This window comes from Dreissena polymorpha, chromosome 7 (assembly GCF_020536995.1).
Source record: "Dreissena polymorpha isolate Duluth1 chromosome 7, UMN_Dpol_1.0, whole genome shotgun sequence".
NCBI lineage: Eukaryota > Metazoa > Mollusca > Bivalvia > Myida > Dreissenidae > Dreissena > Dreissena polymorpha.
This window is the reverse complement of record NC_068361.1, coordinates 88639443-88657703: the sequence shown is the minus strand read 5'-3', so window position 1 is coordinate 88657703 and position 18261 is coordinate 88639443. Positions and strand designations below refer to the sequence as shown.

Sequence of the window (18261 nt, the reverse complement as noted above, 5' to 3'; positions counted from 1 at the left end):
TACCAAAGTTATAAGAACTTTAACATTTTTACATTCAAGGTCACAGTGACCTTGACCTTAGAATGAATGACCTTGAAATGACCAGTGGTCATCTAAGTGTGCTTGCAAACCTTCATGTCAAGTTTGAAGACTCTATGTCCAAGCATACCAAAGTTATAACAATTTTAACATTTTAACATTTAAGGTCACAGTGACCTTGACCTTCAAATGAATGACATTGAAATGACCAGTGGTCATCTTCTAGTACTGGCCAATCTTTATTTCAAGTTTGAAGACTCTAGGTACAAGCATACCAAAGTTATAACATGAAATAAGAACTTTAACATTTTTACATTCAAGGTCACAGTGACCTTGACCTTCAAATGAATGACCTTGAAATGTCCAGTGGTTACTTACTAGTTCTGGCCAACCTTCATGTCAAGTTTCAAGACTCTAGGTCCAAGCATACCAAAGTTATAACAACTTTAACATTTTTACATTCAAGGTCACAGTGACCTTGACCTTCAAATGAATGACCTTGAAATGTCCAGTGGTTACTTACTAGTTCTGGCCAACCTTCATGTCAAGTTTCAAGACTCTAGGTCCAAGCATACCAAAGTTATAACAACTTTAACATTTTTATATTGAAGGTCACAGTGACCTTCACCTTCAAATGAATGACCTTGAAATGACCAGTGGTCATCTGTTAATCCTGGCCAACCTTCATGTCAAGTTTGAAGACTCTAGGTCCAAGCATACCAAAGTTATACCATGAAATAAGAACTTTAACATTTTTACATTCAAGGTCACAGTGACCTTGACCTTCAAATGAATGACCTTGAAATGACCAGTGGTTACTAACTAGTTATGGCCAACCTTCATGTCAAGTTTCAAGACTCTAGGTCCAAGCATACCAAAGTTATAACAACTTTAACATTTTTTATATTGAAGGTCACAGTGACCTTGACCTTCAAATGAATGACCTTGAAATGACCAGTGGTCATCTGTTAATCCTGGCCAACCTTCATGTCAAGTTTGAAGACTCTAGGTCCAAGCATACCAAAGTTATACCATGAAATAAGAACTTTAACATTTTCGAGCACGCCGCCACCCCGCCCGCCCGCCCGCCCGACAACATCAATCTATTAAGCCGAGATTTTTTCGAAAAAAATCCGGCTAAAAAGTAGAAATGTATTAGAGTTTTGAGACAAAAACGGTGAGGTTTAAGCTGATTAGTGTTGTTACAGATTTTCCATCCAAATACCATACATTTAGATGTTATCAAAGAAGCATAGTCATACCTAATAATAGTCAATCACAAGTAACAAGTCAGTGTTATACATGTATGAAGTGTAATTCAATCCGAAATATATAACACAATGGCATTATGCCTTTACCTGTGTTACATGTATCTTCATTCCATTTATGTTGAGTGATTTTCAATTTAATGATGATGCGCAAGTTTTAGGTGAAATGTGCTGTGCAATACCTCAGTGTGACTAGGACCATTGAGCTATTGTCACACAGATCGTACCCGTGACCAACTATATCCTTTTGGTGAAAATTTGTGGGAACTTACCTGCACATGCACCCCGCCACACACACACACACACCGCACACATGCACATTGTTTTTACAGCTATATCAATCTTTTTTGCAAACAATTACAACAAGAAATGATAAAAAAACCTAACAAAATTCAAAGTAAAAAAGATCTTTACTTCAAAGTTCAATATTGCTATACATGTTAACCGTGAGAAAAAATGTACAAAGAAATATAAGCAGTCATTCATATTATAACAAAGAAAACAGGCCACATAGAATTTAATTCACTTGTCTCTAGCCCAATAGTATTGCGTTCCTTTTAATGAATTAAATGACATATTTATAATTCAGAAATAGCTTTCTTGTTGTAGTCCACTGCTAGCATAATTTACATCATTTTATGGCCAAAGTGATATTTGACAATGAAGGTTACGCATATCTGTTTATTCTTCGGAGTTTCCTTCAATCAATTAAAAATATTTACCCAACTAAAAGTGAAATAAATTGTTCAGTATCAAATCTAACGTTTTACTTTGATTTATAACATCAGTTTATTTAATACCGTTGGAGATGACAATGAACAAATCTAAACCAAACTAAAAAATATTTATCACTGCAGAAATTACTGATTTTTTTTTTTTTTTACATTTTTTGTAATGATTTTGCACAGAACTTGCCTTGCTAAATTGCCAATTTCCAAGTCAATAAAGTATTTCCTAATTTGTAAATTAAGTTTACGATGTGACTAAAAAATCAAACTTATATATGGTTTGTAATAGTTTGTTTTTTAAGACCTTCTATTTTAGGCATCCATTTGTTTCATTTTTAATAAGTATTTGTAATTTGGTCTTTTACAACCTTATTGTGGCCAAGTGTAGTATGCAACCATTGAGTAGTACAAAAAGTAATTCAAATGAAATCTATTCTCTTGTATTGCTATTAAATTTAAATAAGATTTCTCACCTATTCCAGGTGAAGCAACAAGAGCACCACAAAGCGGGTGCCAACGCTCTGCTGTGGGTGCAGTTTTTAATAAATAAAAGCTTGTCAGAAGAATATTACAGAGACAATGACCTAGTGACCCAAAATGGGTGTGGCGTGTAGAACTCATCAAGGGGCAGCTACATATGAAGTTTCAAAGTTGTAGGTGGAAGCACGTTGATATTAAAGCCAATGTTAAGGTTTTAGCACGGTGGATGACAAGCTGGCTATGACAATACCTCAGGTTTTCTCCGAAAACAGCCAAGCTAATCAAACAATATTATTAGATATTATTTCTGTGTATAGCAATATTTTCTGATGAGAATGGCTTATGCAAAAAGCATGAAACCAGAACAGCCTGCGTGTGACTCCCATTCTGTTCAGGCTTTATGCTGTTTGTTACTCATCAGTATCTAAGGTTTGGAAATGAAGCCTTTAATACTTGAATTAAGTGATAAAGATATTTAATTAAATTTAACTTAGTATGGGACTACAAATGCGTGAAAATACATATTTAAGTGGTAAAGGGTTTAAGTAGTTTATGATGGATAATATGCTTAAGATATGGACGCTTGTGCCACATTCAATCTGAAGAAGCCATGGACATGGGATAAACATACATGATGTTTAAGCATAACTAATAAACAAGTGTTTAATATAATTTAACATACAACTCAACATACAATGTGCAGCAAACATACTTTACCATGAAACCAAAAATCAATTGAAAAATCAAATGCTGCAATTTTAATTATCCTAGCATAATTTATGTGAATATAATTATGTAGAACAAGGCAAGAATTATTTTTAATCAAAATGTAATGGTGTATAAATTCCGGATCTTGAGGTAAAACATTAATTAGATTACTGCTTTGACATTAGAATTTCTTTTTTACCAATGGAAACCTGTAATTAAGATTTATTTCCATAAAACAAATATATTAATTGGTTATACTTGTAGGCGCTCATAATTTGATGTCCCATTCCTATGAGAGTTACATAGCTGCATTGGTAATCAGTTATAAGATTCTTCAATTTGTAATGGACTAAATAAATGAAAGAATTAATACTCTGTCTATTGATACAAACCAGAACAAGAAGACGAAACATAAATATAACTCTGTGACTGCATTATAGAACTTAGGCTACAGTAAAAATTATAAAAAAATAATATGCATGAGCTAAGCACCTAGATACTATGGACATGAGAAACGTAATGTTTTATTTAACTAAGTATATAATAATATGCATATAATTGATATAATAAAATAAAGATACCAAAACCAGCCAAAATAAATCTATACTCTATTATCAGAGGACTATGAAAGTATGGTATATACACAAAGCAATACAATAGAGCACGTAAGGTACACAAGTAATAAGGTGTTTACAGAGATGCGTCCTCCCCAAACATGTTAAGATTTGGGGGTTTTCCAGTTACTCTTATCTCTTTTATTATAAAAGCAAAATATTTAAGGATAAATTGAGAATGAATACATCTATAACCATTGAAGTTACTAGTATATAATCATGTTATGCATTCAAATGATAACAAACTTAGGCTCTGCATAATAGTTCTTTGACAGCATCAGGAATGATCAAACAAAAACAATCACATATTGAAAAAGAAATGCAATAAGTGAAGCACATATAATTAAACGTACATATATCTAGAAGTATGAAAACAGTAAATACATGTGTTCCTAATAACGTAAACAAGAGGGCCAAGATGGCCCTAGTTCGCTCACCTGAGAGGAGTCGGTTCATTCAATCTTTACCAAGTGTCAAACTTGACCTAGATATTGTCAAGACAAACATCCTGGTCAAGTTTCATCATTATTTCATCTGCGAGTCATGATCAATGTACCTATGAAGTTTCATGATCCTAGGCATAAGCATTCTTGAGTTATCATCCGGAAACCATTTTTCTAAGTTGAGTCACCGTGACCTTGACAGCCATTGTGTGAATACGTTTTTTGGCACTGTGACCTTGACCTTTGACCTATTGACCTGATAATCAATAGGGGTCATCTGCGAGTCATGATCAATATACCTATGAAGTTTCATGAGCCTAGGCATAAGCGTTCTTGAGTTATCATCCAGAAACCATTTTACTATTTCAGGTCACTGTGACCTTGACCTTTGACCTAGTGACCTGAAAATCAATAGGTGTCATCTATGAGTCATGATCATTGTACCTATTTAGTTTCATGATCCTAGGCATAAGCGTTCTTGAGTAATCATCCAGAAACCATTTTACTATTTCAGGTCACCGTGACCTTGACATAGTGACCTGAAAATCAATAGGGGTCATCTGTGAGTCATGATCAATGTACCATAATATAGTTTCATGATCCTTGGCATAAGCCCTCTTGAGTTATCATCCGGAAACCATCTGGTGGACGGACCGACATGAGCAAAACAATATACCCCCTCTTCTTCGAAAGGGGGGGGGGGGCATAATGAGAAAACTGCCCCCCCCCTCCCAGCAGCCATGTTATTCAACTGACCGGAACCATTTTTGAACTCAACTCTCGTATCAAGGAAACAAATGTTCTGAGCAAATTTCATGAAAATTGGGCCAAAAATGTGACTTCTACTGTGTTCACATGTTTTCAATATATACATATAGATACATGCCCCGCCCACTGGCGGCAATGTTTTTTCACCGATCCCGACCATTTTCAACCTCGTCCGAGATATCAATAAAACCAATGTTTTGACCAACTTTCATGATGATTGGCCAAAAATTGTGACTTTTAGAGTGTTTACAAGGTTTCTCTATAGCCAAATAGGGAAAACTGCCACTATATACATATCGAGAAAAATACCCCGCCCACTGGCTGCCATGTTTTTTCACCGATCAATTGAACCAATGTTTTGACCAACTTTCATGATGATTGGGCAAAAATTGTGACTTCTACAGTGTTTACAAGGTTTCTCTATAGCCAAATAAGGAGAACTGCCCCGCCCACTGGCGGCCATGTTTTTCAACGGATTGGAACCACTTTTGAACTCAACCAAGATATCATTAAGACAAACATTTTGACAAAGTTACATGAAAATTGGGCATGAAATGTGACTTCTACAGTGTTTACAAGGTTTGTCTTTTTTTTGACCTAGGGACCTAGTTTTTGACCCGGCACAACCCAGTTTCGAACTAGGCTGAGATTTCATTGGGACAAAGCTTCTGACCAAGTTTCATGAAGATGGAAAAAGAAATGTGGCCTCTAGAGTGTTTACAAGCAAATGTTTACGGACGGACGGACATACGACTGACAAAGACCGGTCACAAAAGCTCACCTGAGCTATCAGGTGAGCTTAAAAAATGAGGCACCAAGTGTAAACACTATTTAACAAGCAAACAAACTAAATGCCATGAGTGTTATCTTGATATTTGTGTTTCAGGTTACCGATAAACCAAAACATGTTTTCACAGCCATTAATATGTTCTTGGATTCTCATAGAGCATTTACAACATTCCATTAGCTAAACAAACCAGTATTTGAAGTTTCCAAAGAAAGTTTTTGGAAATTTAGTAATTGACTTGTTGAAACTTAAAAAGGGAGTTAACAGCATGTTCATATTAAATGTACACATGTCTGGAACACGTTTTTTTTAAACAAAAAGTCTAACAATAACTTCCCCAGACAGCATTCTAAACTGTTCTTCCACTTTGATAGTATAAAGTACATTTTCTGTAAGTCATCCGAGATAACATCTCAAGTAATTGCAGAGATATGTACTTGTTGCATGCAAATTTTAAAGTAAATATCAACTTGCATGCAAATCTTCCCTTACTTTTTAAAGTACAAAAGGGGCATCATCCTACTAAAATGCTGGTAAAAGTTAAATGTCTTGGTCAGTGACTGTTAATGAACACCCTGAACAAAGATGTGAAGCTTTATGTTAATATCGGTTGTAAACATAGAGATATGGCGTTGATGCCTGTTAATGTTAAGTGAAATTTGTAAGTAAAAAACTGGGAAAATTTTAGTAAATATCACGAAAGAGTTATGGAACTTGGTCCGTGACCTTACAAAATGACCCCAAACACATGTGCGAAGTTTTAATCGAATACATGTAGTGATATGGAGGTGGTGCACATTAACCTTAAAGTGATCACTACACTGACTGTGACACAGACAATCAGAAGTAAAGCTAAGACTATCTAACCAATAGTCAAACTTAAATCTCGAACAAACTAACAAAATAGAAAATAGGTGATCTCAGTGAAATAATGACAAAAAAGAATAAAAACAAGAAAAAAAGAGCTTGTCTGACATAAAGACGATTTTATTTTCTAACATAAGTCAAACTGTAGTGGGATTAACAAGTACAATATCTATATACCGGGTATATAACTATTATATATAAACATATATGAAACAACTTTCTATCTGTGTAGCTTTCTGTTGTTACCCATATCATTTGGTTATATGTGTACTAGATCTCCACTAAAAATTGTACCTATAGCATATCAAAGACAGACAAAAAGCTGGTCATAGTAGCACTTAAGTTTGTATAATTGCGGAACTTCATATGTCCTTATCAATGACATAGGGTTTCCACCAAGCCAATAAGGTGTATTGATGCCAATCCCTTCTAAACCATGAGGAAATTCTTGCAAAATCCCTTAATTACAGAGACTTGATTACCAATATGATGGCAAAATATCACTCTCCCCTCCCTTCCCCCCCAAACAAAATACACAATCAAATGCACAATATTTATGTATAAAGTAAAAAAGAGATAATTTCAACAAAATAGTTTCCTAGGGATATCACAAGTTTGCTACAGTATTTAGGACATTTTTATACCGAGATGTTTGCGTACACTCTCATACGCGACGTAGCTTATGCTGACAGCTGGCGCGACCTTGAGAAAGTTTGGGCCCAGCCCTCGATAGAACCCCTTGGGGCCCTCCTCCTTGAGAATCTTGTTGAACATCCCCATAGTGGTTGTCGAGCCCCCACCTGGAAAACACGGGAAGATTATCGGACATCAGGATAAAACTAAAATTGACTGGCTGACAATATTATCAAGATGTGCGATTTGCATCTTTCATATATACAGATATAATATACCCTCAATTTAAGTAAACATACTCTCTGCCTGTAGTAGTGAGTGTATGACAGATTGAGAAAGCTGACAATACTGTCAGAATTTGCACTTCTTATGTGTCATAGATACAGACATGATAAACTTGTTTATATATGTAGTATACAAAGTTTTGTGCGTACAAGATAGCCAACAATTTTACTTGATTCTGCAAATAGAAAGTTTTTCTGATAAACAATTATTTACAAGAAATACATTTTCCTTAAGCCTGTGGTTTTGTGCCTTTGAGAACCAGGGGGTGACTGTCAATTAGACCATAATTTGTTAATTGTTGAGTTTTATAGATATACATGTAGATGAAATAAATCCTGTATTAATACATATTAGTTCATGCTATATGGTGGTTTATAGAGAAATACCAGCGCATTAAAACTGTTAATTCATGGTTTCAAACAGTGAACATTTCAATAATTGTCACACTGTTATACTGTAAAATGATGTCATTTTCATGACATTACAAAGTCATTAGTTCAGCAAAAATACAAAAATAATCATTTGTTAGCATTTAAAAAGACAAATTTGTTGGATTCGGTGGAATAACGATTCTAATTCACTCGTGATCATAAAACAAATATATTATCACTTGTGGCTTTAATAATGACTTGTGAATTAAAATCGTTATTCCAACAAATCCAACAAATATCCTCTATAAACATCCTCATAACCTAAGCCTTCAGTTTTATGCATAGGACAGATAGAAGGTTACTGACAAATAATATGACAATGTGGGATTCACAAGTTTCATAGCTATACCCTCAATTGAGATGTGCATATTATGCCATGTGTAGCCAATGAAGCTCGAGACCAGACTTTGAATTTGCAGTCTAGTCAGGAGCTACACAGTCTAGTCAGTAGCTACGCAGTCTAGTCAGGAGCTACACAGTCTAGTCAGTAGCTACGCAGTCTAGTCAGGAGCTACACAGTCTAGTCAGGAGCTACACAGTCTAGTCAGGAGCTACACAGTCTAGTCAGGAGCTACACAGTCTAGTCAGTAGCTACGCAGTCTAGTCAGGAGCTACGCAGACTAGTCAGGAGCTATGCAGTCTAGTCAGGAGCTACACAGTCTAGTCAGGAGCTACACAGTCTAGTCAGTAGCTACGCAGTCTAGTCAGGAGCTACGCAGACTAGTCAGGAGCTATGCAGTCTAGTCAGGAGCTACACAGTCTAGTCAGGAGCTACACAGTCTAGTCAGGAGCTACACAGTCTAGTCAGGAGCTATGCAGTCTAGTCAGGAGCTACACAGTCTAGTCAGGAGCTACGCAGACTAGTCAGGAGCTACACAGTCTAGTCAGGAGCTATGCAGTCTAGTCAGGAGCTACACAGTCTAGTCAGTAGCTACACAGACTAGTCAGGAGCTACACAGACTAGTCAGGAGCTACACAGTCTAGTCAGGAGCTACGCAGTCTAGTCAGGAGCTACGCAGACTAGTCAGTAGCTACACAGACTAGTCAGGAGCTACACAGTCTAGTCAGGAGCTATGCAGACTAGTCAGTAGCTACACAGACTAGTCAGGAGCTACGCAGACTAGTCAGGAGCTACACAGTCTAGTCAGGAGCTACACAGTCTAGTCAGGAGCTACACAGTCTAGTCAGGAGCTACACAGTCTAGTCAGGAGCTACGCAGACTAGTCAGTAGCTACACAGACTAGTCAGGAGCTACACAGACTAGTCAGGAGCTACACAGACTAGTCAGGAGCTACGCAGTCTAGTCAGGAGCTACGCAGACTAGTCAGGAGCTACACAGACTAGTCAGGAGCTATGCAGTCTAGTCAGGAGCTACACAGTCTAGTCAGTAGCTACGCAGACTAGTCAGGAGCTACGCAGACTAGTCAGGAGCTATGCAGTCTAGTCAGGAGCTACACAGTCTAGTCAGGAGCTACACAGTCTAGTCAGGAGCTACACAGTCTAGTCAGGAGCTACGCAGTCTAGTCAGGAGCTACACAGTCTAGTCAGGAGCTATGCAGTCTAGTCAGGAGCTACACAGTCTAGTCAGGAGCTATGCAGTCTAGTCAGGAGCTACACAGTCTAGTCAGGAGCTATGCAGTCTAGTCAGGAGCTACACAGTCTAGTCAGGAGCTACACAGTCTAGTCAGGAGCTACACAGTCTAGTCAGTAGCTACGCAGTCTAGTCAGGAGCTACACAGTCTAGTCAGGAGCTACACAGTCTAGTCAGGAGCTACGCAGACTAGTCAGGAGCTATGCAGTCTAGTCAGTAGCTACGCAGTCTAGTCAGGAGCTACACAGTCTAGTCAGGAGCTACACAGTCTAGTCAGGAGCTACACAGACTAGTCAGGAGCTATGCAGTCTAGTCAGGAGCTACGCAGTCTAGTCAGGAGCTACACAGTCTAGTCAGGAGCTACACAGTCTAGTCAGGAGCTATGCAGTCTAGTCAGGAGCTATGCAGTCTAGTCAGGAGCTATGCAGTCTAGTCAGGAGCTACACAGTCTAGTCAGGAGCTACGCAGTCTAGTCAGGAGCTACGCAGTCTAGTCAGGAGCTATGCAGTCTAGTCAGGAGCTACACAGTCTAGTCAGGAGCTACGCAGTCTAGTCAGGAGCTACGCAGTCTAGTCAGGAGCTACACAGTCTAGTCAGTAGCTACGCAGTCTAGTCAGGAGCTACACAGTCTAGTCAGGAGCTATGCAGTCTAGTCAGGAGCTACACAGTCTAGTCAGGAGCTACACAGTCTAGTCAGGAGCTACACAGTCTAGTCAGGAGCTACACAGTCTAGTCAGGAGCTATGCAGTCTAGTCAGGAGCTACACAGTCTAGTCAGGAGCTACGCAGTCTAGTCAGGAGCTACGCAGTCTAGTCAGGAGCTACGCAGTCTAGTCAGGAGATACACAGTCTAGTCAGGAGCTACACAGTCTAGTCAGGAGCTACGCAGTCTAGTCAGGAGCTACGCAGTCCAACAGGGTAGCTCCTGACCATAACGCGCAACTGCAGAGGCTGGTCTAGAGCTAAATTGACCACATTTGGATCAACCCCCATTTTTGCAAAAAGATGCTCACTTATAAATGATTCATACCCTTTGGCCTCAGTTTAGTTCATTCAAGAGCCAGCAGGTCACTAAGCAGCTGACCAAACATGTCAAAAGCCACATTGTCACACGACACAGCTCAATTATACAATTATAAATGATACATACCCTCGGCCTGCAGTTTTGTGCGTACAAGTGCCAGCGGGTAGCTGAGCAGCTGCCCACAAGTGCTGCTAGTGGCCCCACACATAACCAATACCATCACACCAGGGTCCTTGTCCTTGTTCACGCTCAAGTAGAAGTTCTTCAGGGTCTGACAAGACACATTCAGAACCGTAAAAATTAAACAAGAACATGTCAGTATTATGCTTTTATAGTACCAGGTAGTATATCACATAACATTGTCTTAAGGACAATAACAGCTTTTTAAGCTATGTGCAAGGGCAAATAACTCATGAATGTGTGGATTATTGTCAATGAAAAAGTGTTTTGCATATCTTAACTTCAAGATCACATGATGAATGTGGAAGTTGTTTGGTCCACTAACTTATTTTATAACACCAGACCCTCTAAAGACGCCCATAAGGCTGTGTTCATCATACTTAGTACTCATGGGCATCTTTTCACAACACATTATTTGTTTTTCTTGCATAGAAATATAAGTTGAAATTAAATTGCTGTTTCAGGAGTAATTTCCTATAGTTTTTTTTGTAATAAGAATAGAATATTACAACAATGTGGTATTCAGGTAAATCTAATAACACTCTTGGACTGATTGACTCTTTTTAAAGCCTCACCACTTAGATACGTATTTTCATGCATTTGTAGTCCCTTAGAAAGTTACATTTAATTAAAGACCTTTCTTACTAACTAGATTCAAGTATTAAAGGCTTGATTTCCAACCCTTAGATACTGATGAGCAGCAAACAGCATAAAACCTGAACAGACTGCAAGTTACTCGCAGGCTGATCTGGTTTTATGCCGTTTGCACATAGCCATTTTCACTTCGATACAACTCACTGAAACTCCACAGTCATGTTATATTCGCTATCTGTATTACTTCCAACAATCAAGCACTGCCATACTCCTACCTCATAAATGCACAGATCAGCTCCAGCATATGGTATAATCCCCACGATATTTGGCCAGAAGCCCCTATAGAACACTTTCAGCCCCTCTCCCTTGTACAGTTTCATGGCACAGTCTAACATCCCCTTGTACTGACCAGTCTTCCTCAACGCTAATCTCGTCTTCAATACCTACACAATGAGATAAATAAATACTTTGTATGGCATGTAAGCATGAAATGGTGATCATAAAATTTTCATTTAATCCAGAAAGTAATGGTGGCAGAAGGGATATGGTGTCTGCCCAGTGGTGGGGGGATAGCTATGAAATAACTCACTGAACTTGCTAGCACATAGACATTGAAACATTCGGGGAGTAAATCAGCTTTAAGATCATAGTATTCCACCCTTTTTCACCTAGGAAAATCTGAACTATGGTCAGACTATGGTCAGAAAATATTAATATTTAAAAGAAAACCACTATTAACCCATAAATAGATTTAAGTAAATGTATCATACAATATCATAATATTATACAAGCAAATTCGTTTAAGGATAGGTGCATATCCCTTTGTATATGGTATCCTAAAACAAGAGATGTGTTTGTCAGAAACACGATGCCCCCCTTCTGCGCCGCTTTGAAGCCATATATTTTACCTTTGACCTTGACCTTTCACCACTCAAAAATGTGCTGCTCCATGAGATACACATGCATGCCAAATATCAAGTTGCTATCTGAAGCGACATAGAAGTTATGAGCATTTTCCGAAACCTAAACGCCATTCCATCACGCAAAGCGTGATGGAACGACAGACGGACAGACAGACGTAAGGTTGGTCTGATCACTATATGCCCTCCTTTGGGGGCATAAAAAACATAAGTGTTGGATAATTGTTTTTATGCATTGCAATTCCCATCATTAATATCTTTTATACCATTGAAGTTTCATGTTGAAATTTTGAAGCATATCTGAGATATAGCCTTATTATGAACTTGACCTTTGACCAAAGAGCATGGAAATTCTTCGAGAGACTTCGTCAGGTCATGCATAATAGAGAATGATAATCCGATGTTATATTTAAACACACCCAGGGATGAAAATTGTACAGAGCTGAAATGAAATTGGGACAGACGGACCCATTAACCAACAGATGATGCCCACCTTTCGGGCCTTAATAAAACTAAGTGGCTGACTAATTACCAAATAAAGATCATAAAGGCAAAAATGACAAGAGCACCGCATAAGGGGTGCCAATGCTCTGCTGCGGATGCAGTTTTTAATAAATGAAAGCTTGTCAGAATTTTTTTTTTTTTAGAGGTCACAGTGACCTTGACCTTTGACCTAGTGACCCAAAAATGGGTGTTGCATGTAGAACTCATCAAGGTGCATCTACATATGAAGTTTCAAAGTTGAAGGTGGAAGCACTTTGATTGTAGAGACAAACGTCAAGGTTTTAGCACAATACCTCGGGTTTTCTCTGAAAACAGCCGAGCTAAAAATTTCCCCAAGTGTCCAAATCTTGAGCTTTGCAGATACAAACCAGGGGTCAGTATTCACCAAGCTCTTATCGTAAGCTGTACCAAGCTCCTATGAGAAATTCTTAATGTAAGATGTACTAAGGGGAAAATTTCAGATCAATTTCTTTAAGAAATCCAATGTTTTTCTGCTGACAAAATGATACAATATAAATAATCTTAGCAACATGTAAAACATTTCAATGTAAACATGCATACAAGTAAAAGAGAGAGAATTCAGGAATAATAAGAAATTTCCGTCGGTTTTCCTTAAGCCTCTTTAACTTAGTGAATACGAACACGTCAGAATTGGCAATGTGCTAACCTCCATTGGGTAGATGATGGACTGAGATATAGCACCAGCAGAGGATCCTGCTGCAAACCTCTCCAGGGCAGTGATCTCCTTCTTATCTCCCTTGAATATCCGCTTGATCTGAACAGAGATAGAAAAACCTTCAATCACAACCTTCCAAACCTCTACATATTTTCTGTAAAACCTAAGATATTTTCTGTAAAACCTAAGATACAACAAGCAAATTCGTTGAATTGATATCCCCCGCCATTATACTTCTGGACACAAAAGTTTTCTGGACAGATGGACAACACCAACATGCATCATCCTCTTATCCATACATATACTCATACCAAGTTTCAATGAAATCCGTCAAAGCACTGCCAAGATATGGCTCTGGACACAAAAGTGCCGGCCGGCCAGACAGACGGAAAGACGGACGGACGGACAACGCCAGAACAATATCCCTCCGCCTATGGCGGGGGATAATTAACTCTTTACCACTTAGATACGTATTTTGATTCATTTGTGGTCCCATAGAAAGTTCAATTTGATTAAAGACCTTTCTTACTAGATTAAAGTTTTAAAGGCTTCATTTCCAACCCTTAGATACCGATGAGCAGCAAACAGCATAAAACCTGAACAGACTGCGAGTTATTCACAGGCTGTTCTGGTTTTATGCTGTTTGCACATAGCCATTTTCACTTTGCTTCCGAGTGGCAAATGATTAACAAAGTCTTAAGCAAACCACGCAAATAATTTTTTGCTAAAACGTAGTTAAATATATACAATTGCTACATTTGCCTTAAATGTAATTTTGATATCATGATTTTATCAAATTAATTTTTATGTCCCCCACTATAGTAGTGGGGGACATATTGTTTTTGCCCTGTCTGTTGGTTGGTTGGTCTGTTGGTTGGTCTGTTTGCGCCAACTTTAACATTTTGCAATAACTTTTGCTATATTGAACATAGCAACTTGATATTTGGCATGCATGTGTATCTCATGGAGCTGCACATTTTGAGTGGTGAAAGGTCAAGGTCAAGGTCATCCTTCAAGGTCAGAGGTCAAATATATGTGGCCAAAATCGCTCATTTTATGAATACTTTTGCAATATTGAAGATAGCAACTTGATATTTGGCATGCATGTGTATCTCATGGAGCTGCACATGTTGAGTGGTGAAAGGTCAAGGTCAAGGTCATCCTTCAAGGTCAGAGGTCAAATATATGTGGCCCAAATAGCTTATTTTATGAATACTATTGCAATATTGAAGATAGCAACTTGATATTTGGCATGCATGTGTATCTCATGGAGCTGCACATTTTGAGTGGTGAAAGGTCAAGGTCAAGGTCATCCTTCAAGGTCAGAGGTCAAATATATGCGGCCCAAATCGCTTATTTTATGAATACTTTTGCAATATTGAAGATAGCAACTTGATATTTGGAATGCATGTGTATCTCATGGAGCTGCACATTTTGAGTGGTGAAAGGTCAAGGTCAAGGTCATCCTTCAAGGTCAAATATATGGGTCAAAATTGCTCATGTTATGTCACTTCTGCAATATTGAAGCTAGCAATTTTATATTTGAAATGCATGTGTATCTCATGGAGCTGCACATTTTGAGTGGTGAAGGGTCAAGGTCAAGGTCATCCTTCAAGGTCAAACGTCATATAGGGGGACATTGTGTTTCACAAACACATCTTGTTCACAATGCTATTGCAGACATTCAATACTATTTCATATATTAAATGTCAAACATCAAGTTTTGTTTATCAATCAGAGGTGCTTGATTCAGTTTTACAAGCTCTTGCATTGTCTTAAAACAGTAAACAAGAGCTTAGTCCCAAACTGACTAGTAACCTCTCTAATATATGTTGTCAGCGTATACTAAAAAAAGATGTTCCATGCTTGTCTAATGACATGCATTTCTATTGCTTATATATACATGTGTATACCTGTTCATAGGCCATGAACTTGAGCGCGGACTCTGGCGCTATCTTGATGACGTTGACACCGTTCCCGCGCCAAAGGGACCTAACTCCTCCCTCCTTGAGCATGTGATTGAAGCCGTCCCGTATCGTCAACTTGTCCTTCTTTTCTATCTTCCCACCATGAACCTGTACAGAGGAAAATAAAAAGAGACTATTTGTCTGGTTTTTGTAGATTATTGATCGTCATTGACACGTTATAAAAAATAAGATTTTAACCAGTTGTTCAGTCAAGATAAATAAATGTTTATATTCTATGATCAAGATGGGCTAAATATCTAAAATCTATCAAAACCAACACCTTTACCTTTTATTGTATGCTTTTCCTTTGTTTGTTTTTATTTTAAAAGGGTTAAACAGGAGAATTTTTTTGTACATTTTCAAAAGTGTTTAATACGATAATGTTGCACATTTTCAAAAGGGTTAAACAGGAGAATGTTACACATTTTCAACAGGGTTAAACATGAGAATGTTGCACAATTTCAAAAGGGTTAAACAGGAGAATGTTGCACATTTTCGGCAGGGTTAAACAGGAGAATGTTGCACATTTTCAAACAAGGTTAAACATGAGAATGTTGCACATTTTCAAAAGGGTTAAACAGGTGAATGTTGCACATTTTCAAAGGGTTAAACAGGAGAATGTTGAATATTTTCAAAAGGGTTAAAAGGAGATTTGTGGGGACAGTTTAACAAAATGACTTCAAAATAATGATGTTATTTTACAGTGAAACTTTAAACAAAATAGCGATAATTTCCAGATTTTTTTTGCCATGTGGAGCAGAAATTAGGGCAGGAATTGAAGTAAGCAGGGGCCCAGTACATGAAGCTTATGGCAACTAAATTTGAGAAGGGTCCATTTATTTTCTAAGCTGCGCATACAATTATTTTAAGAACTCGGGTTGGCAGCTATGGCAGAATGTTAAGTTCTTATATGTTACACAGATTTTTATCTGAGTGGCAGAGCATGGGCAACAGTAATGCTTACCTTTGACCTAAAACAGACCATAAATGATATCTCATGCATGTTTACATTTACAACTACTACTTCAATCACAGAAATGTTGACTTTTATATCATCCCTATTTTAACATTAACAAAACCCCACACAGTGCTATAAACTAAGCCATCTTTTAACACAATCAAAGACAGCAAACACAGACAAGAATAATAACATCACTAGTCTCTTGCCACTGCTTTCAATCTATATTTGTACCTGAAACAGAATCTTGAGTCTGTCGAGGGGTGCAGTGCAGGTCCTGGATACGGCGCCGGCCGTTCCCCCGGCAACCAGGTGGCGCCACCACATGCCCGTCTGCATCTCCTTCTCTGTGAAGTCATCCGGGACAATGGTGTTGTCGCCAATGTCGATAATCTGGAATGTAGAATAACGCACACTCTCTATCAAAACCTACTTATTTGTTTGTCAGAATAATGAGTCGTATAAATATTACAAATCTGCATTAAGAAATAGTTGTTATTGGGAACCCAGTGAAAACTTTTTTTCACTTATTTAAACGAAAAGAAGAATCTGTGGTGTTATGTATTATAATTAAAACTGAAAGCATCCTAAATCATTAGTCTATAAGGGAATATTCATGCAGAGCACCAGTTAATGTGTGTTAGGGCGTGAATACGCATTTCATAAAACAAATAATGATTTAGATGTTAAAACCTGGTAGAAACAATATGCATAGAAAAAAGGACAAAAAGTAATCATATTCTGACACTTACTTGACCTGGTGATCTAGTTATTTACCCAATTTGACCCTGATTAAAAGCATGAATACACATTCCATCCAAGTTTCAATAAGATTAAGTCATAGGTTGCTTTTTTTTACCTTTGACCTGGTGAGCTTTCTTTTGACACATATTTTTTCACCAAGATTCAAAAGTGGCCTAAATATTGTTAAGATAACCCTTCTGACCAAGTTTAATCAAGAATGTTTCATACATATGGCCTGTAGAGTAGTAACAATGTTTTTCCTACAATTTGACCTGGTGATCTTGTTTTTTTGATGCATGTGACCTGGATACAAAGTTAGCATTGATAGTGTCCAGATTAAAAAATAAAGATTTGACCTTGTGACCTTGTTTTTAAGGTGCATGTCCCAGATTCAAACTAAGTATATATATATATATATATATATATATATATATATATATATATATATATATATATATATATATATATATATATATATATATATAGAGACATTCTGACCAAGTTTCATAGAGATTGATGTATAAATGGCCTCTAGAGGTAACAAGGTTTTCTAAGATTTGACCTGATGACCTACTTTTTGGATGCAAACAACCAAGATTTATAGTTATTTAAAAGATAAAAATTCTGACCAAGTTTTATAAAAAACTGACCAAAAATGTGGCCTCTAGAGCAGTAACGAGATTTAAAAAGAAGATGCAAGATACAAAGTGTATGATCAATATCTTGAAATACTGGTGTGAAATTTGCAGTAAAAAATGAATTGATAATTGATTTTAAGCATTCAATTGTAAATCAGGGATTAAAAATAAGAATTGCCCTCATAAATTATCTAGAGCTCTGTACACGTGACAAAAGTGTATAACAGTTGAAAGTTGTTTGTCCCAAGGAACTAGTGGAGTTCCAAACATGGTCTATTTCAATTTCATGTGACCTCACTTACTTAGGGAAAAGGAGAGGTCCCGGTCATCTGTTCAAAAGTTTAGCCCCATGTGAAACATACTTGAAAATATATTATACATGTACAATAATTATGATTTCTGTGAATTTTCCCTTATTTGGAGAAAAATTCTTTAA

General features: G+C 37.4%; 1 protein-coding gene across 4 annotated transcripts in view; it reads right to left on the bottom strand.

The window, feature by feature from the left end:
• Positions 1–1677: 1677 nt before the first annotated feature.
• LOC127838541 (calcium-binding mitochondrial carrier protein SCaMC-2-like) overlaps positions 1678–18261 on the bottom strand; it is a 58118-nt gene continuing 41534 nt past the window's right edge. For 3 of the 4 annotated variants that reach the window (XM_052366357.1, XM_052366359.1, XM_052366360.1), the window contains 6 exons: positions 16678–16836; positions 15432–15593; positions 13510–13617; positions 11694–11861; positions 10771–10915; positions 1678–7481 (listed from right to left, as the gene is read on the bottom strand). In XM_052366357.1, the coding sequence (XP_052222317.1) occupies positions 7309–7481; positions 10771–10915; positions 11694–11861; positions 13510–13617; positions 15432–15593; positions 16678–16836 (915 nt within the window). In that variant the 3' untranslated portion in view covers positions 1678–7308. The remainder of the gene's footprint in view (positions 7482–10770; positions 10916–11693; positions 11862–13509; positions 13618–15431; positions 15594–16677; positions 16837–18261) is intronic. The other variant, XR_008029847.1, reaches the window with a different exon arrangement.